The sequence below is a fragment of the Beta vulgaris genome, chromosome 3 (assembly GCF_026745355.1).
Source record: "Beta vulgaris subsp. vulgaris cultivar EL10 chromosome 3, EL10.2, whole genome shotgun sequence".
NCBI classification, from domain to species: domain Eukaryota; kingdom Viridiplantae; phylum Streptophyta; class Magnoliopsida; order Caryophyllales; family Amaranthaceae; genus Beta; species Beta vulgaris.
Genome location: NC_079204.1, coordinates 43,870,131 through 43,894,298, shown reverse-complemented (window position 1 = coordinate 43,894,298; position 24,168 = coordinate 43,870,131). Strand labels below are relative to the sequence as shown.

At 36.2% G+C, this 24,168-nt stretch overlaps 1 protein-coding gene across 1 annotated transcript; it reads left to right on the top strand.

The window, feature by feature from the left end:
- Nucleotides 1–292: 292 nt before the first annotated feature.
- LOC104883622 (protein PAM71-homolog, chloroplastic) lies at nt 293–20,542 on the top strand. Its single transcript, XM_010668167.4, has 10 exons — nt 293–709; nt 3,699–3,858; nt 4,287–4,470; nt 5,642–5,689; nt 7,197–7,293; nt 16,207–16,370; nt 19,341–19,406; nt 19,492–19,542; nt 19,632–19,736; nt 19,821–20,542. Exons 1-10 carry the CDS (start codon nt 565–567, stop codon nt 19,884–19,886), a joined length of 1,086 nt encoding a protein of 361 aa, XP_010666469.2. The 5' UTR covers nt 293–564; the 3' UTR covers nt 19,887–20,542.
- The last annotated feature ends 3,626 nt before the right edge of the window (nt 20,543–24,168 follow it).

Below are 24,168 nucleotides of genomic sequence, written 5' to 3'. Positions count from 1 at the left end.
GATATCAGTAATTAAAGATGTACATCGGGTTGCATAAAAATCAAACAATTGACGAGTATGATGAAACATACTTTCTCCATTTTAGAATAAATGAAACACTCTTCTAAAAAGTTTTCATATAAAATAAAAGTGTTTCAATTATTTCAAAAGGAGAAAAAATGGACTTTTATTTTTGAAAAAATTCCCATACTTCTTGATTGGATCCATATTCCATAGTCCACAAGTCCACACTCCGGTCCAATCTGATATAGTCCAACAAATTGAGTAGTTTACATTTTACAATCATGATATCAGCACTTTCTTGATGCTCTATCTCTCAAATATACATGTGGCAAGCACAAGCACACTTTCTCTTCTTCAGGAGTCAATCCCAAAAACAAACCAGTGACAGTGTGTAGTAGAGCAAGCTTTTGACCACCATCATCATCATCATTATCATCATCATCATCAATTCATGAACCAAAACCCAATTTCTATCTGCTTTTGTTACTCATAATGAAGAATTAATTGGTGAAGCAAAAGGTTGGGTGAAGATAAATTACACAAACAATTGAATTGAAAAAGATGGTAGTGAAGGAGCAATTTTTGGGTAAAATTCCTTCAAACCCAGAAAATTCTGTGTTTGGTGGAAGATTAATTCCATTGTTAGCTGTCCCATCTTCTATCCGCTCAAATCCCATTTTACCCAGACGCGAATTCTCTCTCTCATGTAATTTTTCTCCTCTTCCCATATTTAATCTGTGAATTCTTTTTTCCCTTTGAAATTTGATCTTTATAATTGGATTTTTAATGTGTTTTTGCATACTTCTCTTATTGGTGTTGACAATTTAGATTGTTCATGTGCTAAATGTGTTTGCTTTGTCCTATTGAAATCCCATTTTTTGATATTTAGATAGGTATTGGCTCTCTTTTTTTTTTTTTTTACATGAATTTGATTAATTTATAGTGGGCATATATGTATTATGTATAATGTAGTTGATAAAACAATATTATCACTTGAATTACCTAAGCAACCAAGGATTTTTTTTTTTTTTTGGGAGAATGCACACAAAAATGTGGCATTATGTTATGCTTCCTAGAGTCAAATTGGTATTGCCCCATTGTATGCACTGAATAACCACTATGTTTATGCTAGTTTTCATGTACATCAAACCGCCATTCCTGTGTTGCACATTTGGTTTCTCAAACTCTTGGTCATAATTTGGTGCATTAGCTTGAAAATTTCTTTTGTGAGTGAACACTAGCACAGTAGTCTGTGAATGATCAATTTGCTGCACGCCTAAGACATCACTTGAGTAGGTGCATCTATATGTGTAGATAACCAAATAGCATCTCTAGAGGCCTTGGTAGAGTACAAAGTCGTTGTTGGATCAAGCAGCTTTGTAGTATTTGTTAATGATATAAATATAACTAATGAGATCATTTACCCTCTGCCGTTGTTTACCATTTACCTCTTATAGCTAACTTTTCTAGAAAATCTAATGCCGCTTCTGTTAAGACTGTAGGAACTCCCATTGCATGATAAATTAACAAATTCACCAGCTTTTCCGTCCAAATAAATATTAAATTGACCAAATACTTGGTTCTTATTTGGCAATTAGCTAAACCATGTATCAGGCCATATCAGGGTAGCAAATATCACTAGAAATTTGTTTAGTAGTTTTGTTACGAGTAAGTAGATGTAAACTATACAAATAGGTGTCAGATAAATTAGCAATTCGACAAGTCTATCGGCTTTTGCAATTGAATTCCGGCAACTGAGGTGCTGGTAGCAGGAGCATAAAGAAATTAGCTTACAGAGGCTAATATGCTGACTAATATGGTCTCCAATCAAGCACAAGAATCAGTGAATTTAAGTGGTCAAACATGACAATTTTTCTCAGCATTATAGTGCTCCTCTTCATCCCACAATGGTTTCACACTTCACTTAATCACGTCTCAATTTGTATTTTTCTCTTTTTAGTTATACCTACAATCTTTTTTTTATCACCTCACCTCTTTTTCTCTCTCCATCTCTCCGCAAAGCTTTTTCTTAAATTTTCTTCTCTCTACACCCACTTTCAGTCTTTTTCTTTTCTCATTTTATCACCATTCTCTCATATTTCTGATAGAACACCTATCAAATCCTACATCCTACCTATACCTTTAATGATAGTGCCAAATCTAATGTGAAAAACATTGTGGGACAGAGGGAGTATACAAATGCTGTTTTGTGCCCTCGTTCACATGTTTGGTGGAGTAAACTTGGACATTTGGGTTATGGTTGATTGGGCTCCACTAGCCCATATTCTCTTCGCCTGTCTAAAAGAAAAAGGGAAAATATGTAAAAATTATTTAGTAATCATGTGTATTGTATCATAGTAAGTCCTATTGCTACTCCACAACTTGGTTAAAGCATTAATTGATTAGTAATTTAACATCTTTTGGACGCTGCTCATCGTATTGATTTTGTTTCAGTGTTAGATATCTAGTTGTGTTAATTTTGGGTGTAGAAATATTTGTAAATACAGGGCGCATTTGTATTGTTTCGTCTGCTTCTGTTTCTCTTGGTCCTGATTGTCATTACTTAAGTGCTAGAGTTCAATAGGTGCATATTATTTGTGATATTTGGTGACTTACACTTTAAAGTACTTCAGTACAGTCCAGAAAGCTGATGCATGTGAGCATGGGAATCAACGTGTCCTAATGCCATTATCTATATTTAATTCAACCTCTCTGTATGCAAATATTCAGACGGATCTTGCTGAATTTGATGATGTGCTCATGAAACGAAGAGCAATATACATGTGATTCGTCCCTTTAGTCATCTGTATAAATGTTCTCTTGTATGAATTGCATGAAATGCTGTTTAACTGAAGTCCTTTTGGTGGATGCTAATTATTTGTTTCTGTTTTTTCTACTTGCCAATATCTTTTTTATCTGTTTCTAGATAGGCAGTTACCTGTTATACAATAAGATGTTAAAACTTAAAAGTTAAGACAAAGGGAAAAAATGCTATGAATCCATATTAGGAGGGAAGGGTAATTAACATATTATCTTCATTAGTTAGCTTGGGCAATAAGCTAGGTAGTTATGCTAAGGAAATTACTCTATATATAGGGTTAATTAGAGAGGGAAAGGTATGCTGAAGATTGATCAGAAAATTGGGTGAACTGTTAAGACTTCATTTGGGAGAGAATCAAGCCTCTCGAAAACTTGAATATCATTTACTTTTGTTGTATTTTCAGTTTATCAATCCAATACTCATCTTCTTCCCTTAATTTCTCCATTTTAGTATTAGAATCTGTCCAAGCTATGTTAACTCATATCAAAAAATTGAATTTCTCACCCCATTCTTGTATGGTGATTTGATGACCTGTTGGATAATGATACATGGTAGACCTAATTGGTGCCTTGTGATCATGACTAGAGGTACCTTCTTTTTCTTTCTCCTCCTTGTAATGTGGTTCACTTGTAATCTTGTATGTGTTGTCAGAAAATTATGTGCTCCTATGATGAATTTGATGATACTCTGATTTTATTCTTGCATATTAAGTGTGTACTCGGCAACATACTTATGTTGTTTCTGTTGTCTTTTGTACCAAATGTTGAATCTCCTCTGAGAACCCCCTCTTACTGCTGCCACTCTTTAAGCAAACCTAGTCTCTAGATTTTGTTTGTGCACATCAATTTGGTAAATCTTATAAAGTTCTTTGTAGTAAGACTTAAGGAAACAAGGAAGTTCAAATCAGTCTTCCGGCAAGTCCGAACCCAGGCTTCAAATGTCGGTGTTGGACCAAGCAACTATGATGGAAGAGAGGAGTTCGACAGTCAGAATATATATCCAAATGGCTCATCAAGTGAAAGTTCCTCTCAGATGTGAGCATAACTTTAAGATTTTGCAACACAGTAGTTTAATTTCTATATCACATGGATCTCATATATCTCTTTTAAAATGTGTCCGCTTTCTCGTGGTCTTACAGTTCCAAGAGATTTAGGATAAGATCGATTAAGTATTGTCTGTGATGGTTGAGCTAACCACTCAACCTCACTTGAGGATGCAAGATCTTTTGACATAAAATGAGAAGTTGAGAACGCAATCTATTTTTTGTTTTTTTTTCATGTCCTTCTGCCATGTCATGTTTCATTATGATATTCATTACTTCAAATCATTCATCTTGCTCAATTATAACTTCTGTTTTCTCTTTTATAGAGCATCCGACACTTATTTCCTGTTGGTATGTCACCGTCACAATTTTTATTAGCATAGTATTGACTCATATCTAGTGCGTGTAATTCTTTCGCAGTGAGAAGCGTCCAAATCGAATTTCTTATCCTTTTTCTATAGCTATGGTGCTATTTGGGTGTGCTTTAGCATTTTGCCTCATTATGTTCACGAAAGGAGGGCCTTCATCAATATTGGCGGCAATTGCGAAGACTGGATTTACTGCTGCATTCACATTGATATTAGTCTCAGAAATAGGGGATAAGGTATACATTTGCATTACAAAGCTTTCATGTGGTCATTTGAACTTAAACAATGTCTATTGGGTTGTTGGAGACTTGGAGTCTCATATGAGTCCATGATTGGATTTAGAACAATCAATAGGACCATATTAAGTTTGACCATTAATTTTTTTTAAATGTTTTTGAGTTACAATGCAAAGATAATATTTCTGAATTTGTCTTCAATAAGGTTTGTAAGATTATCATAATTTCAGTAGAAATAAATTGCCAAAAGTGACGAAGTTGACCTCAAAGTTAGATATGATGAAAATATTGGTACATTCTTTTCAAAATGTTTAGTTTAGAATTTGGAGTTACACAACCATATTTATCTTTACATCCAGCCCCCATCATGTCCACTTGCTGACGGACCTGTTTGACAGGTCGCTCCTATTATTACCGTCATGTGATCAGTTGTGGTTTTCTCTTTCTTAGTGCATGTTTGGTTCAAGTGATGGAATGGAAAGTGAATGGAACCAGATAGCGGGGATGAGATGAGGAATGGTACCAATAGTTATTACCCTTTTCAGATATTTGGTTCCACAGTGAAAACAAAACACTTAAAAGTGTGAGATTAAGGAGGGTAACTTAATGTGTTACCATAGGCTTGAGGAGAATCGTAACTAGGTGAAATAGTTACCTCATGAGACGAAAAGCATCTCCCCATCCCTTGTACCAAACAACATGTTACTGAAATGCTTGTTTCTGTTTCCAACACTGAAAAACTTATACCGAACATGCTCTTAGTTTCTTTCTCTTGCATTTCATATTTTTGTTTTTTATATTCTATCTTTTGAATTTTTGAAATGGGAGAAGAAGCTCTTGAATCGGTCTGACCCATAATATGCATCTAATAGCTAATGTCTTCTTCAGCATTACCTATATGGTCTCTGAGTCTGATGGGATCTGAATAACAGAGAGTCCTATTAGAGTTAGGCTGGGAAGACAAATATTCCATCAACTCCATTTGTGGCATGTTGTGAATTAATAGTCTGTCTTTGATAGATGTTCCACAATAACATAAGATCATGCATCTTTTGAAATCTTTTTGATTACGAGGAACATAAGTTCTTGTTCTATCTTATATGTCCTTGGACTGCCTCTATGATTTTAAAGTTGGAAGTATTGATTTACTTAACTTTTGTGCATGGACCAGACATTTTTTATTGCTGCTCTCCTGGCCATGCAGTATAAGAAAGGGCTGGTATGATCCTCTCTCTCTCTCTCTCTCTCTCTCTCTCTCTCTCTTCTCCTCTCTCTCTCTCTCTCTCTCTCTCTTTGTGCACAGACGCACTTTTATTCCAGGTACATAACTTTGCACCTAATGTTTTCAACTTGTGTTCGAAATTGATTTTTTTCCTACACGAACTATATTGTAGATGTTAAAATTAAGGTCATCTTGCTGACAACACGTTTAATCTCATACTAAGGTCTCATGCTTCCTTTAATTTTTAATGTATAATTCCGAAACAAAATCTAACATCTTCATTAATTATTGAACTAAGGTCTCATTAGCTGGTGGATGACATTCCAACCCAATATAACATCTTCATTAATTATTGAACTATTGGCTCCAATACCATGTCAAAAGACCATCTCAACCAAAATCTTAAGCTGATGGTTGGAGCCACAAGATTAGTTTTATATTATATCATGAACTATTGCAATTTGGATTTATATTTAACACCTTTCCTAGACTGACGTGTACTTAAGTTGGCATCCTAATAGCCATTCTAACAGTGACACCTCCTGTTTCCTCTAAATATACGTAGCATTATCTAGGCATGTTTTTAATGTGCTTTTTGCTCAAGATTATGTCATATAGTTATTGCTGTTTCCTTTGTGTATTGTGCTGGTAGTTAAAACTTGGAATACAGGCATATAAAGTAGTAACTTTGACAATATGATGGTAGACTCTTAATTGGGCTTTATAGAACTATGGAAAAATGATAAAAACTTTCTATAAAATGAACGGTCCAGTAAACAAATCTAATTTTTCATGAATTTGTGAATAATGAGTTGGCCTTAGGAAAGTGATGACCACTAGTTTATGCAGATAAAATGATGAAATTAGGGAAACCGATATATGAACAGAGTTGCATATCTGACTAGGGTGTGCGAAGGTGTAGGATAACAAGGGATAGATGCACTAAGATGCATAATATTATATCTAGACTTTATAACTTATGTGGATATTGAGAGTTGAGACACAGCCTTCTACCAAGAATTGTCAAAGGAGATTGAGTATGTTGATGTTTTGTAAGCGCTTACTGTGACTAGTTTCTTAATATCTATATGAGAGTAAATGTCTCTGCAAGGAAGCTTCGAAAGTTATAATTTGGGGCTTTGGCTACTAGGGTGTCTTAATATCTATGCCTTTTAATTCATGTTAGATAAATTGAAAGATTCTTAGTTTCCATTGAGTTGTGCATGTCCTTTGTTATGGAACATGTTTTTGACTATAACATGTTCTTATGGTTAGAAATCGCATTGAAAACTCGTGATCGCCCCCCCCCCCTCTTGTTACCTCAAGAAATCATGAGATATATGATTCTTAAAAATTAGTAGAGGATGAAGGCATCCGGGAATCCAAGGCCATCATGTAATCATATTCCGGACATTCCAATTCAGAAAAGCATCACTAGTGTGCATAATTGAATATGTTTCTGCTGATGGAATATCTATATTACAGCCTATTTTTCATGCACCAGGTTTTGTTGGGATCTATGGGTGCCCTTGCACTGATGAGTATTCTCTCTGTCATAATAGGACGGATTTTTCAGTCAGTACCTGCTCAATTTCAGACTAGTAAGTATATACCACCTCATAATTAATGATATGCCTTTACAATTGTTGGCATAACTTATGTATGCACTATATTTTACTCAGTTTAGCTGGACTTTTCCCTTTTAACCTTTGTTTCTGCAAGGTCAAAAGGAGATAGAGTATGCGTGTAACAAACTTTTTTCTGGTAAAGGAATAGCTGTTGTAACAATAGAATCTAAACTCTACTCCTGATCTCTTTATCTAAGGCGTCCACATAACAGCTAGATAAAATCTGGAAGAAAAATAAGCTATGTTATTCCGACAACTTCATTTACCTCAAAAACCGGGTGTTGTGTCGTGTCGTGTCCTGTCCTGTCCGACACGATACTTCACTGGGGTACTTCATTTTGAACTTAAAACTTGACTTTTTTTCATAAAAAATAGCCGAGTCGGACGCTTAGACACCCGTATTCGAGTAGAGTCTGAGTAACATAGAAAATTAGAATTCTTGCGTCTCTCAGTAACTTTCTCTTGGCAACTTCTCACTTCTTAGTCTCAAGTTTACCTCTAAAATTAATACCTCCAGTATAAGTGTGTAAAATAAGCTAAAGCGCACTAAATCACATGAAAACCCTCGATGTGCTTGCTAAAATAAAGAGAGTTATTTCCAGACAGAGGGAGTTTTCATTCGAAACTTTATCCACATCTTTCACAACTTATGTTCTATTTATATTACTCTTTGTATTTCTGAGGGAGGGGGGGGGGGAGAGGGACATTTTTGCATATTATGTATCTGAACTGTGAACTCAACATGAATATGGTGAAACACTGCTTATTTTATGAAGCTAGGGGAAGGAATTAAAGTAGTCTGCTTCTACCAGTCTCACCTCTCACAGAGGCAAATATCACTGGAATCTGGAAAATTCAAGGTATAAAGGTTCTCATAACCTCGAGCCAAGATGAGACTGGGATCTCGAAAAATAATTAATTGTTTTATTGCCATAAACCTAGATACAAGAAAAGTGGATACTTAATGGAGAAGTGGCATAAGAACGAGGAACTAGTGGTGCGGTGACCAAGAAGTTACCGGCTCACTAACAGTATTATAGTAGTAAGTGGGGCATGTTCTTCGTAGGCCATAATGGTGTGTTATATTGCATTATTGCATACAAAGAGAGCCTTTCATCCTACATTAATGGTAGGTTTTGAAACATGGGATATGATGGTGCCTCTAAGATTTTTTTTTGAGGGGAAAAGCGTGACATGTTACTCCATTGATAAAGAATCCATCAGGACATAGGGAGCCACTTCCATAGGAGAGTGGTTCTCCCAAACTTGTTCGATCCCAAAAGGGATAAGTTTTGCTAGATTATGAGCTACAGAGTTGCCGTCACGTTTAACATGTGACCAAACGATGGAAGTAAAATCAATACAAGAAGATAAAATATTATGGAGCACAATGTCTAAATCAGAGAGAAAAACCGCATTCTTAGTGAGGCGTTGTGTCACAGCTTGGCAGTCTGATTCTAGAATGATATGATGAAAGCCGAATCGCTTTCACAGCCTCATAGCCATCTCAATCGCCTTGGCTTCTGCAATTTCAGCAGACCAATAAGCTCTCGTCCTTCGAGTTGCTGTGTAGAGAACTTTACCCCTAGAATCTCGAGCCACACTGCCAGACCAATCCAACCATTGATTGCAAGGGAAGCATCAACATTTATCTTCAGGACGCCAGGAGGAGGAGGAACCCAGATGCTCGAGCTGCTCACTCTTAAAGAAGCGTGTGGTTGGTAAATTTTCTTCACATAAGTCCCAGCCTCTTCGACCCATCTATCCACTCGAGAGAGCAGAATGTTTTGTGGAGCAGACTTGCCAGTGAAGACGAGGGAGTTACGGTCTCCCCATAAACCCCACGAGAAGAAGGCAGCTTTTATTCGAAGCTTTTTGTCCACATCGCGCCATCGACCCAAGCCCTCACACATCGACACATTGGTGGAAAGTTGTCGCAGCTCATCAACCCCACTTTCACTCCATAATGGCAGCAGCAAAGGGCACGAAAAAATGGCATGCTCCTGTGTTTCAGCGAGGCCACAACCACGGGGGTAAAGGTTGTCATCCAACATGTGGCGGTGTTTCAAAAGATTACGAACTGGGAGTGTGTTTGTACAACATCGCCACAGAAAATGTTTTACCTTGGGACTAACCTCCATTTCAACCCAAGCTTGGTGAAAATTTTCGAGATTACCACCTTTACCAAGCATGTATGCCGTTTTCACTGAGTAACAAGCATTTTTTGTAAAAGCCCAAGTGAGTTCATCCTTCATTGTGAGAGAGCTAAGAGGGGTGCTAAGAATACATTTGATGTCTCTTTCATTAGAGGAGGCTTCAATACTATCCACCTTCCATTCCTTATACTCAAAATCAATCAAATCACTCACCATGGTATAGTTCTCCAGACGGTCACTAGTAAGAAACCGCCCCTCCTCATCGACCCACGGATCATCCCATAAATGAATCTGCGTACCATTCCCCACTCTCCACACCACACCCTCTTTTAAAAGGGCCTTTGAGCTCCAGATACTACTCCAAGAATAACTACAAGAGTACCCACGAGAGGCCTCTATAAACTCACAATTAGGATAGTATTTGGCTTTCATGACTCGTGCAATAAGGGATCTAGGTTCCCGAACTAACCTCCATGCTTGACGACCTAGCAAAGCATCATTGAAAACAGATAGATCTTTAAATCCCATACCACCTAAGCATTTCAATGTACACATGGATTCCCAATTTCGCCAATGAATCTTGCATTGAGTGTCAGAACTTCCCCACCAGAATCGTGCCATAGCTGAGTGGATTTTTTGGATGACAGAAGACGGGATTTTGTAAACCCCCATCAGATAAGTAGGAATGGCTTGAATCACAGATTTCAGTAGAATTTCCTTCCCCGCTCTGGATAGTAGTTTCTCCTTCCATCCTTGGAGTTTTTTCCAAATTCTATCGAAAAGAGAATCAAAAATGGTTTTTTTTCGATCTCCTAGAGATAGAGGGGATACTAAGGTATTTTTCATGCTTTTCCACCTGTCTCATGTTCAGAACATTAATCAATTCTTCTCTTTTTGCGATACAGACACCTCTACTAAAAGACACCTCAGATTTATCATAATTAATTTTCTGCCCAGATGCCTGCTCGTATTTGTTGAGTATATCAACTATAATAGTGCATTCCTGAACGGAGGCTCTAGTAAAAAGTAAACTATCGTCAGCAAAGAAAAGATGAGAAATTTCTGGACCATTCCGACTAGCTCTGGCACCGTGAATTTGTCTCTCCTGCACTTTTTTCTCAATCATCTTAGAAAAAGCATCAGCAATCAGGATAAAAAGATATGGAGACAAAGGATCTCCCTGGCGAAGACCTCTAGCTGGAGTGACAGAACCACAGACGCCTCCATTAATAATGAAGGAGTTGGACACAGAAGAAACGCAGTCCATAATCAAATTCACCCATCTACCATCAAAACCCATAGTGAGAAGAAGTTTTGAAGGAAACCCCACTCCACTCGGTCATAAGCTTTGCTCATATCCAGCTTCATAGCAATAAGTCCCTTCCGACTCCGGTTTCGGTACTTCATAGAATGAAACACCTCCAGAGCAATAAGGGCATTATCAGTGATAAGCCTTCCAGGAACAAAGGCACTTTGATTTTCACACACAATGTGAGGTAACACCTCTTTTAGACGAATCACAATAGTCTTGGACACCAGCTTATAAAGCACATTACATAAAGCAATGGGCCGAAATTCAGAAGCCTTAGTAGGGTGTTTAACTTTTGGAATCAAAGCAATGTTAGTATTGTTTACACAGCTAGGAGAGAGGGAGCCATTTAAAATACTACTAACAAAAGCAAAAACATCATCACCAACAACATGCCAGAAGCGCTGATAAAAAATAGCATGCATACCATCGGGGCCAGGGGCCTTACATGGGTGCATCTGTTGCAGAGCAGCATAAACTTCCTCCTTTGAGTAAGGTCTGGAAAGTAACTGATTGTAGGCTTCAGAAATCACAAGGTCAATGAATTGTAGGACTTCATTCAATTGCAAATCAGTAGGATGCAGGGAAAAAAAATGCGCTCGCGGTCGCGTTCGCGGGAACGGTCGCGTTGTCGCGGGAACGGCTTGTAACGGCGAAATAGAACGTTTCGCGGCCCGCCGCGGCGTGAATTTTATTTAAAAAATTCACATTAATATGTTTTAACCTTATTTGCATTTTTTTAGTTTATGAAGCATTATTACAACATAATATAATCAAATCTAATATCATGTTTCCTCAACTATATAATTAAATCATAAAAAAAAATTGGCCACTGTTTGAAAAGAACGGATGTAACGGGGATAAAATCGTTCTAACGCGGCGAGTTCGCGTTACGCAACGGACAACGCGGCGAGAAGTACATGAATTTTATTATGGCGTTCCGTAATGGGATTTCGCGGAACGGCAAATCCAAAATCCGTTACAGAACGGCCGTTCTGTAACGGAACGGGAGAGTTTTAATTCCCTGGTAGGATGGGCCGAGGTAAATATTGTCGAAAAGTATTTTGTAAAAATACTTTCAATGTCATGTGCCTCCTCACACCATACGTCATGCTCATTAAACAAACCTTTAACCCAATTCCGCTTCCTCCTCTGTGATGCCTTATGATGGAAATATTTGGTGTTCCTGTCCCCATCACGAACCTCCGCCACTCTAGAGCGTAAATACTAGTACGCCTCATACTTTTCATTGAGCGCATCAAGCTTTTTCTCCACTTCCAGACGACGAGCACAACTAACATCCGAAATATCCATTTCTTGAATTATGCCCAGCTCCTTTTCAGCCTCGGTTATTTGCTTGCCCAATTTACCAAACTTATCACCGCTCCACCGAACAAGTTGTTGGGCCATGACAGTTATGCGGCCCATCAGTTCTTCACCAGATGTGCCTCTAAGATAGTAGGTGTTAGAGATGCTTTATTATAAATTGTGCTAGTGTCTCCAGATGTGGGACATGTTGTGATATCCGGTTTAGCTTATTGGATGATGAAGACCATTGTAACAATTTGAATATTGGAGAATGGCAGTTGTCTGGCAGAGTAGCAGGTCCTTGACTGTGACGCGATTAAAGAAACAAAAATGCTCTATGTGACTCAAGCTAAGGTGAGTCAGGGAGAGGTCAGAGGTTAAAGTGTGGATCTCTTTCAAAGGTGGCAGGAACATGTTCTATACTTATAGTGAACCTGTTCCCGAACTCCTGCGACTTGATTTGAATTGGGTAGAATTATTGGTAATGCTAAGATGGGGTGAGGACTCTTTCATTTCAAAGTAGTCTCCCTAGAGAACAAACTCATAATGCAGTATGTTTTAGGAGTCCTGTTTGTGCCATAAATTAATTCCAATAAGGATTGTGCAATCATGGTATGGCATCATCAATTTAGTCATCTTAATATTTGTATCTCCAGAAATTGTTTTAATCCTTGTTCAGTAATAAAAATCTGAGCAGTGTGAGGTTGGTCAATTTTCAAAACATGTTCGGAATCCCTGCCATAGTATGGCATAGAAATCATCCAATCCATTTTTAAATGCTTGGGGAGCCAAGCTGGTGGTGTATGCTTTTTGTAGATGATCACACTAGAGTCACCTGGTTGTTTCTTGTGAAAGATTTGTCTAAAGAAGGCCTTTCAAGCAGTTGAATTCTATATTTTGGACTCAATTCCAGACGAAAATAGAATTCTTAAAACTTGTAAGTGCCAGGGAACACTTCAAGATGATGTCCTGTTGAGTAATGATTTTTCTGAGTTCTTGTGTTGAACACACCCTAATTAAATGGGATTGCATAACGGAAAAATAAACACCTCCTTAAAGTTGCTCGACCGTTGATGTTTAAAGTGCATATTAGGTGGAAGCAATATTTAATTTAACAGCAGCCTATCTCATAAATAGTATGCTTTCTGTAGTGTTGAACTTTCAAAACCTCCAAACCCTACTTCAGAATTTTCTTAATGCTCGTATTGTTTGCGCAATTTTTGTGAAACTATCTGGTTCATCTGACATTATAGCAGTATTTGATCCAAAATCATTCGATGTTTTGTTGAAAACTCCTCGAATTAAAAAGGATATAAATGGAATATTTCCTTTTGAAAGATCAAACTAAGTATAACTCAAATATGTAGCAGAACTTGAGAATATAATTTTTTGGACATTGATATAGATTGTCTTTTTGAACTTTTCCAAATTTAATGAAAGCATCCCAGCATTCTCAACAAAGTTACATTATATATCCTCCATTCGACTTGTTTATCTTATGGATTCAAAAGACCCAAATAAGAACAAAATGGATAAATGTTGAAGAAGCAATCAATGAAAAGGGTTAAGTGATCTCTCAAGAGTGCTGGGAAAGGGTTTGTATTTGCTGAAGAACACGATAAATCAAGCACATAGGCTTCCAATAATGTACTAGGATAACCCTTTAATTAGGGTGAAAAAGTAAAAGGGATTAAATCCTAACAGAAATAAAACCCCAGTAAAACTCTTAAGTCTTAACTTGAGTAAATAATAACAAAAAGCCCCACTGATCCAACTAACTATATGGCCCATCATATATCTAAACCCACAATCTACAATATGTATAATCTTACTTGTCAAATTACACAAACCCGAATATTGTAAATCCCAACTAAATAAAAATAACTTAAGTTTGGGTTGCATAATTTGCTACTGCATCAATCTCATCCAAATTAAGGTCAGAGTTTGTAATTTACCGTACTTAGAGTTCTTTCTTCAGTACAAATTTACACACCTCAGTGTGCATGTGCGATGAGTTTGTGTCTACTGTATGAGTGTGTAGACTCAAAGTAGGAGAAGATCAACATGCATATGATGAAGGCCAAGAATCCTCTTCAACTTTAACACCTCAAAGTTGGGTTTCGTCATGAAAATGTATCCATTGAGATGGAGGATGGGCTTATTTTCTTCAGAAGCAGCAAGAGGTCTTGCTCTGATATCCCATCCGAAACTCTATTGTATGGACTCAGTCATGATCACTTTGTTACTTATCTTGACAGAACATATTTTCCAACTTCAACTCATGAGGTACTTAATATAATAGTGGAAGGCGGGTGTTTGAGAGAATATATGGGTTTTAAAGCAAAATGGGGCATTAGAGCTATCAGAATTAACCAATGAGAAAGCATGATAAGGATGTGATCCTTATTATAGGTGAAGCTTTGTACAAGACCAGGAATCTTAAAAGAAAGATTGGATACTGAAGTGTTTCTCGAAGGAAAGTTGTCGAAAGTTTAAAATGAAGCTTTAACTCTCACATTTTCTTGACCGGCTTTTATAATGTCTAAAACTTGTTAAATTATTGTAACTAGGATAGTTCATAAAACTCACAAGTCTGTGAGTTTCTTGTCATTCACAAAACGATATGAAACGCAATCCACATATTATTGATAGTATTTTCTAAGTAAATGATGAACAAGCTAAAGCTCGATATAATTAATTCACACCTACCAGGAATGGTGTATAAAAATGCTTAAATACAAGATATGGGTGTCCTTTGTAAGCCTAAGTGGAGAAGGAAAATAAATCCTAAACCTGATTGGTGTATCTTTCTTGTATTCCTAAGTCCTAATACACGCATGGCTTAGCACACTTACTTAATAGCTAAGCAAAGCAATTTGAACTACTTTGGAACATTACATGCCATTGTTGAAATTGAAATACACCCAACATCTAAAACCTTGCTTAAAAGTAAAATGAAAACACATTGGTTCCTGATAAAGCAATTAGATATTAGTAACAGTGTCTTGGACATTGTGAGAAACAAGGTCCACCCTCCATTCTTGTTGTGGAAGTCAAGAATGAACTTTGTTTCAAATCAAAGCACTTTACTCCTGATCCGTTGGGTGAACCTCAAATCAGGTATAACTTGATATATGATCAAAGGGGGGTTGACCCGATACCTTGAATCCTAAATTTCCTTTCCTGAAACCTACCTGACCAACAGCTTAGCCCCGTCTGATCCCAACTAGTCAACACGTGATGGACATCCTTACTGAAGTTGCAGCCATAGAAACATTTGAGAAATTTAGATTCTAGCTAGTTTTCCTCAACATATACAACGTGACAATGTAGCTTGAGGGGGGAAGGGGGTGTGAAAACTCATGATTTATAATCTCATTTCTACGGATGAATTTGATTTATTTCCTATAGAAAAAGTGCATGGGAAATTTTCGTCCAATTCCAATCAACTGATTTTCTCCTTTTCTTTTATAGCTCCCTGAGCTCCTTCCTTGCCTTTTTTTAATTTATTGTTTTATCCAGATTGTGATGAGCAGAGATGTAATTCCCCTCAAAATCTTCTGCTATAAAGTTCTCCTGTCATAAGCTCATAATTTATTGTGGTTATTCATTGTCTTCACTTAGTGTAAGACAATTATAGTTTTACTTGACAAAGCAAGTGTCTTGTTCGAAGTCAATCTGAATCTGACAAGTATCCGAGATGGAGAGCTCCATCTCGGTTCATTTGGAAGCTTCCACAGAAAGATCACTAGTTTGATTTGCTTGTATCTTGTGGCAGAGGTCTATGCTCTATATTTATTGTTCATGTGCCGAATTTGGTCATTTCTGAAATTGTTAGCTGAATATGATCAACTGATCTGCCAGAATCCAGATTACTGTCTCTTTGCTTAATTGCATTCTATTTCTGTCGTGATCCAAATACTTATGCATTTAGCTATATTCCAGATACTCTTTGTGTAGAAGGCGTTTAATATTTATCTGATCAATTTATTGCTTTCCGGATATCTTTTAGAATAATGTGTCGGTATGAAATTGGCGATCAGCTCTTCATTTCTTACTGTTTGATTGTTTACAGGGGATATTGATACTATTCATGAATGTTCTTCTTTGCAGCTCTTCCAATAGGAGAATATGCTGCTGTGACTCTACTACTATTCTTCGGTTTGAAGTCAATAAAGGATGCATGGGACCTTCCGACAGATGACACCAAGGACGAAAATAAGGATGGCTCTGAACTTGGTGAATTTACTGAAGCTGAGGAGCTTGTGAAGGAGAAGGTCAGAAATGTTCTCAGGAATCTTTTTTGCCTCTCTATTCTCCAATGTGAAACCTTTTTCTATAATTTTGGTTAAAAGGACCGTAATAGACTAAATCAGAGTACTTACAGACTGAGTAGCATTCGCATCGGGGTTCATTAATTACTGTGCAATGTGAAGGTATTAGTATTACTGACAGAGCCAGGAGTAGATCCCCACACTGTGAGAAAAGGGTTGTTCTGGATAGAGTAAACCCCTGAGCCTTGAATTGACATTACTCATTATTTCCTCCTTTTGTTAATAGGTCTGCCACCCCATTTCTGTTTCTGGCCCAATGTTCCAGCACTCCATCTTTTCCAAGGATTGCCTGCATTTTAGCCAGATATTAGGATACGAGTCTGCTTTGGGTTCTTAGTTAATGCCCTCTATGGTTACTTGGTGAGTCTACTTTGGAATCTAGATGGTGAAGTTCTTCCATCTATTCTCTTTTACCCATCTTTGAGCTATGGTAGCATCAGAGTTTTGGATACGAAGCCAAGTACCCATTGGTTCTGTTTGTCTTTGCATATTCCAGCAATGCCTGTGCCTTTGAACCAGAAATTAGGAGAATTGGGTGAGGTTTCAGATTTCTTTGGCCCTTGGGCAGTTTCTGTGGACATGCATGCTCTACAGCCTCCAGGTTTTCTGGCATAAGGAGAATTGAGAAGTTTGGTTGAATGTGCAGTCCCTTTATGAAGTAATAGCCCCATTTGGGAGAATGTCTTATAGTGTCTCCCAACAGAAGAAATTTTGTTTTAGGGAAGGAGGCCTTCCAAATTCCTACCCAAAACCGAGCTCTTCCTTTTTATTATTGATAGATTAGTCCAGTTATCCTTATAAGCTTCCAAGTATTTTTCATTTGCCAGGGAGCCCATTAGGGTATCTTCCCTTTCTAATGAAATGAAACTTGCAAAAATTTGAGGCTAAATGAAGGTTAAAGTGAAGGATAGACAATCTAGGTTCCACTTTCCATCTTGAATGCACACACACACACTAACAGATCCCCTTTTTTTCTTTGTAGAGGCTCATTCATAATGCTTCTCACATAGTCACATGTGTGTGTAGTCCTATGTGATCCTCATAAATAATGCTTCCATCCTATCCTATCCTTTCCATGTCAAACCAAATATGTGATCCTCTTTTGTAGTCAATTGTATATATGTTTCTCCCTTGGCAATGCTTGCTTTCGAAAATCGAGCTGTGAGGATTTAAGATGAGTGCATTTTCCAAAACAGTTTTGCCACTGAGATTCCATTGAATATTATATTTGATCTACAGTCAGTCCCTTCAACCTCTCTAGGTCCAGCCACTTTCTCCGATCCTATTAAGAGAACCAATTCCCCTTCCTCTCTTGATCTCTTAAAGAAGTGCTAAGACCGGAGGTCCTGAGGAGGTTCAGCAAGGTAACAAGCAAGCAAGATTAGGCAACCAAGGATAGATAATTGTATATAGCAAGTACACAGCAACCTCACTATTAGAATTCCCTACTGTTCGAGAGGTAAGGACTCTCCATAAACAATCCTTAATTCATACTAATTTCTGGATGCCTTACATTGGTAGAGATCCTTCTATTTATACACAAAGTCTCTACTCTCTCACTAGCTTCTCTCTCTATAACTGCCTTCTAACAGACCTCTGCCAGCTTGACCGAAAATATCTGCAGGAGGGATCTATCCTTGAATCACTCTGGTGCTGCCATCTGTGACCTCATCATTGCTGACCTTTTTCCCCTTGACTTTAGGCCTTCTAGACTATGTGCATATTATGGGAGGAACGTCTGAGGTCTTAGCAAGAAGTTTCTAACTGTCTTATCTATTTCCTGCGGCATTTTTTGAAAGTGAATACATTGCATGTAATATGAGGAGATTGAATTTAGAACGAAATAACTAGAGCTAATCTACTCGACTGCTCTCTGCTGGTGTTTCATCTGTCAGAGAAATCCCAAGTCCCCGCATCAGTATTAATCTTTTATCTATAGTGTGGTGGAGATTTCTTCAGCCAGGACAGGTTTTTTGTGTTTTTTGAGAAATACAATTTTATCATGGAATTGAGCTAAGCCATCCTGGATGGCCTGGTATTTTCTTTTCCAAAAACGAACAGGTTATCAGCAAATAGAAGGTGGGATACTGCCATATTCTTCTTTTTAAGGGAGAAGGGCGTCCAGATCTCGTCCTCTCTTGCATGGTCAATCATTTTTGTGAGATGCTTCATGCATAAGATCAATATGTATGGAATAGGGGGTATCCCTTTCTGATGTCTCTAGATGGCTCAAAGTTATCAGACAACTTATCATTAAATGCAGCTCATATTAGCTTGCATGATTTCTCCTCATTCCATGATTTCTTAGACAGAAAAATGAAGTCCCATTCAAGTCTGTCATAGCAAAACGATACTGCATGCTAAACGTCAATCTTCACTTCTCTTCAAAATTATATCTGAAATGCCCAGGACTTGAACCTTAGGCACTATTCTAATCAAGGTTTCCAATCAAAAATATATGTTTTCATCAAAGTTCTATCAAGCATTTTGGTGGCTTGGGGGGAACAAATATTTCACAACTTTTTATGGTGTTTACAACCTCTTTGTTAACTTTGTTTGATCCGTATCATATTAGAATAGGATAACAGATCTGAGATAAAGGTTTTCTACGTCTTTGGAGGACGCTGAACTCTTTTTTAAGTTTTTTGTGGGAGAATCTAACTTCCCTCTTTGTCTATGTAAGCCAATGGTGCAAAAGGAGAGTTTTCTGCAAAACAAACTATCTTTAATTACCAACACCCTCCTCCCTACAACAATAAAGCCTTAGTCCCAAAATGATTTGGGGTTGGCTAACATGAATGGTCATAAGAAATAGTTTCAATGAAAGAAGAGAGAATAAAAAAAGAGAGAAACAATAATTATAATCAATGTTTTGGTGACTTAAAATCATACCTTGGTGTTTCAAATGTGCAGGCTTCGAAACGATTATCAAACCCTCTTGAAATTGTGTGGAAGTCATTCAGCCTTGTGTTCTTTGCAGTAAGCATTTAATATTATCAGTTAGTATCTGGTATCTGGATTATCTCATTTTGTGAAACATGTCTAACCCCTTCTTTTTATGAAGGAATGGGGTGATCGCTCAATGCTTGCAACCATTGCCCTTGGTGCTGCCCAGGTATAGCATAGAACTAACACCAGTAAATGAAGTCGTTACTTATGTGCATTCATGATTTCGACCATCACGCCTTAAACTTTTATTTTCAGTCTCCCTGGGGTGTCGCAAGTGGAGCCATTATGGGACACCTAGTTGCCACGTCTATTGCAGTTCTTGGAGGAGCATTTCTTGCCAAGTACATTTCTGAAAAACTGGTAGGTCCCAAACATCTTTCTACTTTACAAGTTGTGCTATTTTGCTGTGTCTTGCTATCATATCTCACTGAGTTTATCTTTTAGGTTGGCTACTTGGGAGGGGTTCTGTTTCTTCTTTTTGCTGTTGCTACATTCTTTGGATACTTCTAGTTCCTGATGCCAAAGCAATGCCGAAAAATAGAAGGAAATTTCACCTTTGATTTTCTGTTCAATATACTACTCTTCCTCAGAGATCTTTAGAAGATTTATTTTCCAAATCAGGAACTCCTCTCTACTGACACATTAGTTGGATCGTGCAAGCCGAGACTATTAGCTTAATTTAACGAGTCCGGATTCTCTAGAGTTTTAGTAAAACTCTACAAGGTAGAGTTGTATCTGAGCCATACATTTTAAAATCAAAGGCTTATATTGGTGGAATGAAAAGATTTAGGAGTGGATTTTGATGAGATAAAATAGGAGTGATTTTGGAAAGAGAATATATGGGCCATTGATTTTTTATTCAATGGTTGATATTGCTCAAACTCTACCTTGTAGAGTTATTTTACAACTCTAGAGGATCCAAACACTAACTTAATGACCAGCTCGGGAATGTTCATACGACATACGAACATTCCCAAATAGTGAGTGAACATCTTTGGTAGGAAATTGACAAACGCAGGTGACAAAATAAATGAAGTGAAATCTGTTAATGGTAGGTATCTCTTGTTAATAAAACATGATTTTGTACCATCCTATCCCTCTCTACAGATGGCATTTTATTTCGACATTGAACTTGCCTCAGCAATTATTTATTACTGTGTTCATAATCGAATTTCCGAAACCATTTGAGTTTTAATAATGTATTTGTTTGAATAAATTTTCATTTTCGGATAGCTGCAGCATGCAGCTACATCACGCTTGGTGCCAAAACCCCCCTCATGGTTCTTTATTGACAAAATTGAGAGTTTAATTTATATATTATATAGCATACAATATCTATGTTTCTTTTTAATTTATACAATTCAATTTTTACGTTTGTGAAAATATAATTTTATTCATCAATATCTCTAATGATCAGTAAGTAATTTATACAAAAGAATATATATTTTAAAAATACATGTTGATACGAATTTAATAATATTTTACTTGACTAAATCTTTTCATGTGTACAAGTCACAAATGTTGGTCAAGGTAAATTAGGTGAATTATGTCAAAGTGCTTAGATTTAAAAAAAAATAGAAGAAGTATAAAAGTAGTCACTGAAGTAAGTTTGTCTTCCCAAAACTCCCTTCTAAACAAATGAATGAGATGTTTTTGGGATTCTAAGAAAATGTTTTATTATATCCAATAAAATATGTGCTTTGTCAATTACAAGATTCATAACCAATCTATACGCAGTATATACTATATATAAACCAAACTATTTCAAACACTTATCCCCAATCTAATTAATTACACTTATGAGACAGCATAAAAAAGGTTCACCTTTGCAGCCTGAAACAGCCAATTTCATAAACTTTTTAGGGGTTGTTATTTCAATAGGAACAATATGAGAGAGGGTGAATTGTATGTGTAGAAATAAACGTAATTTTTGCGAAATTTTAAACTTAAACAAATAAACAAGTTGAAGGAACACAAAGGATTTTTACAAGGAAAAACTTCTTGGCCCAACAAGAAGAAACAACCTCGACCACTAGGCATTTTAAACTCAACTCTTTCACTAATTAGGCCAAATAACTTTGTTACAACCTAATTCTACTTACGGGTCACACCTTGAGTTCCTAAACTCAAGTTCCTGAACAACTGTTCACTTAACAGTTGTTCCTCTCAACTTCACTTGAAGTTTTCTCACTTTAACTCGCTTCACTCAAAGCTTCTCTCTTACAAAACTTCACTCAAAGTCCCCTTATCCTAAAAATCAAAATACAATTGATTGATAATAGCTTAGTGGAATAGAGTAAGAAGGTGAGGAACAAAATTGATTTTATAAAAGAATGAAGGCACTGGCACTCTACTTAGTTAAACTCATTAAATTACTTGGTCAGACACAAATTAGAACTTAATTAGACACTAGTATTTATAGTGGTAATAACTTAGAACGTGGGCTTAAAATATGTGTTAGTGATAAAATTATTATCTCCTGATATTCCTTACCAGGAGGAACGCGTTCCTCCTTAAACCCATGATCTCTATGATCACTGTTAAACGTGATAGATAAAATGTTACTGCTCCCTTAATTTTAGCAACCACTTAAAGAAGTAATTCTAAAATCTAATTTAATTAAAAATATATTTTAATTAATAAAACCAAAATAAAATCCTTTTACCAAAAATATTATCTTTAAAAATATTTTCCATCAAACCGAAAAGGATATTTATTTTCTTTATAAAAATAAAATCTTTTCTTTAAAATCAAATTTTTACTTAAATAAAACGGTTACCTAAAATCTAGGCATAAATTACTCAATAGGCATAATTAAACAAATGTACTGCTTCATCCTAATAAGTCTAGTTTCTCTTAACAGTTAATTCCTTTAACTTATTATGACAACGCTAGTTCGTCTGTTTGTTACAAAGGAACAAACGTTCATTCTCATGTTAAATTGCCATAGTTCCTTACCATTCTTACTCGTTTCTTTATATTGGAATTAGAAACAAAAAGTCTCGCTTTGGTCTTCTTGTTCCAATGCTTCTCCAGTATCAAATCTTTGAACATCTTCACTTAGTCTTCAAAATCCAATAAACTTGATTTCTTCTTTGACTTAATATTCTTTTTGTTCTTGTCATTGATACCTTGAAATTCATTTACTTAAACAACTTGTTAATCTAATACTAAGTTTGCATCTTTGTTCCTTTGTCATCATCAAAACTAAGGTTCAACGATTTCGCCCTTTTTGATGATGACAACAAAGTTACAAACTAAAAAAAACAACAAATAACATAAGAGAATGAAAAAGATAAAATAATAATTTACATGATTTAATTAAGGCGGATTAAGGATTTATAGTTTTCATTCTTTCATTTTTTTAATTTTCAACTTATTAGTTTGTTCCTAGTATCTTTTTCCCATTTGTCATTGTCAAAAAGATCAAACTCTTGGTGATTTTGGGAAGACTGAGATTTACAAGACCTTGAAACCATCAACAAGCACCAAAAAATGGTCAAGTAAAGAATTTCAAAAGTTAGACTTGCTCAAACATCAATCACATTAATATTAGTCATTCCAAGTAAGAGATTATGCATTCAAACCACATATGGTCAAGTAAAGAATTTCAAAAGTTGTTAGTTTGAGTGTTTTGAGTTATGTTGTTTGTTTGCGTTTCTTGGCCTTGTGTTGTCTTGTTGTTTTGTTCAGTGCTAGGTTGTATCTAAACTCCTTATATTTTGGCTATCAATAACTATTTTGAATTGTCGAAAAAAAAAACCTTTAACATTCAAATTTATGAGTTGATAATTTGCAGATATATTAATATGGGCATGAGCATAATCCATTATTGTACCTTTTATAAAGTAAATATGTTTGGTGAATATATATTGGGAATAAGAAATACAAGAAAAAAAAATCAAATATTGAAAGACAAGACTAATGCAAGATTAACAAAAAAAAATACAAAAATAAGAAAAAATCAAATAAAAAGCATAGACTCGTGATAGGTAACTACCTTGGTCAGGGAAGAAATATTAAAGAACTTTAGGATATAAATGAAATTTCTCCATTCATTCTCAAAACCTCTGATATCAAAAAGTTCCTCTCTTAAACTTCTTCAAAAAGAGCTTTTTTAGCCCAAAAAACTATTTCAAACCTCTCTTTACCAAACACCAAAATTAGAATATTAACTTGTTAAATCCTCTTATATGAGCTTCAAACCTCTAATTTTACCCCAAAACTCTCTTTGCAAAACAAAGGCCCTGTATGGTGATTAGAGTTTAGAGGTTAGAGTTTAGAGTTTGTGGTTAGATGATTACTTTTTTGTTCAGAGGATTTGACTGCTGATTTAAATAATTGTTGTGGAAAGATGTTTGGTAACACTTAGCTGATTGTTTAGAGTTTTGTACTTTTTAGAGCATGTAAAATGACATTTATGGACATATGTTTTTTTTTAAAACAAATTTTAGTATTAATTATATGGACAAAATAGTCATTTGTTTTTTCTCTCTCCAAAACTCTCATGAAAAAGCTCATCTACCCAGCTTTTTCAAAAGAGAGTTTTGATCAGAGTTTTCATTACAAAACTCTCTTTAATCCTCTCTCTCACCAAACATCCAAATTAGAGTTTTTACTGGTCAAAACTCTAAACTCTCTCCAAACCTCTAAACTCTCTCTAAAACTCTCTCCCCCAAACACCCCCAAAGACTTTGGCCCTGTTTAGCAAATAGAGTTTAGAGTTTTGTTGTTAGAATTTTAACTTTTTTTCAGCAGATTTGACTGCTGATTTGAAAACTTTTTTTATAAA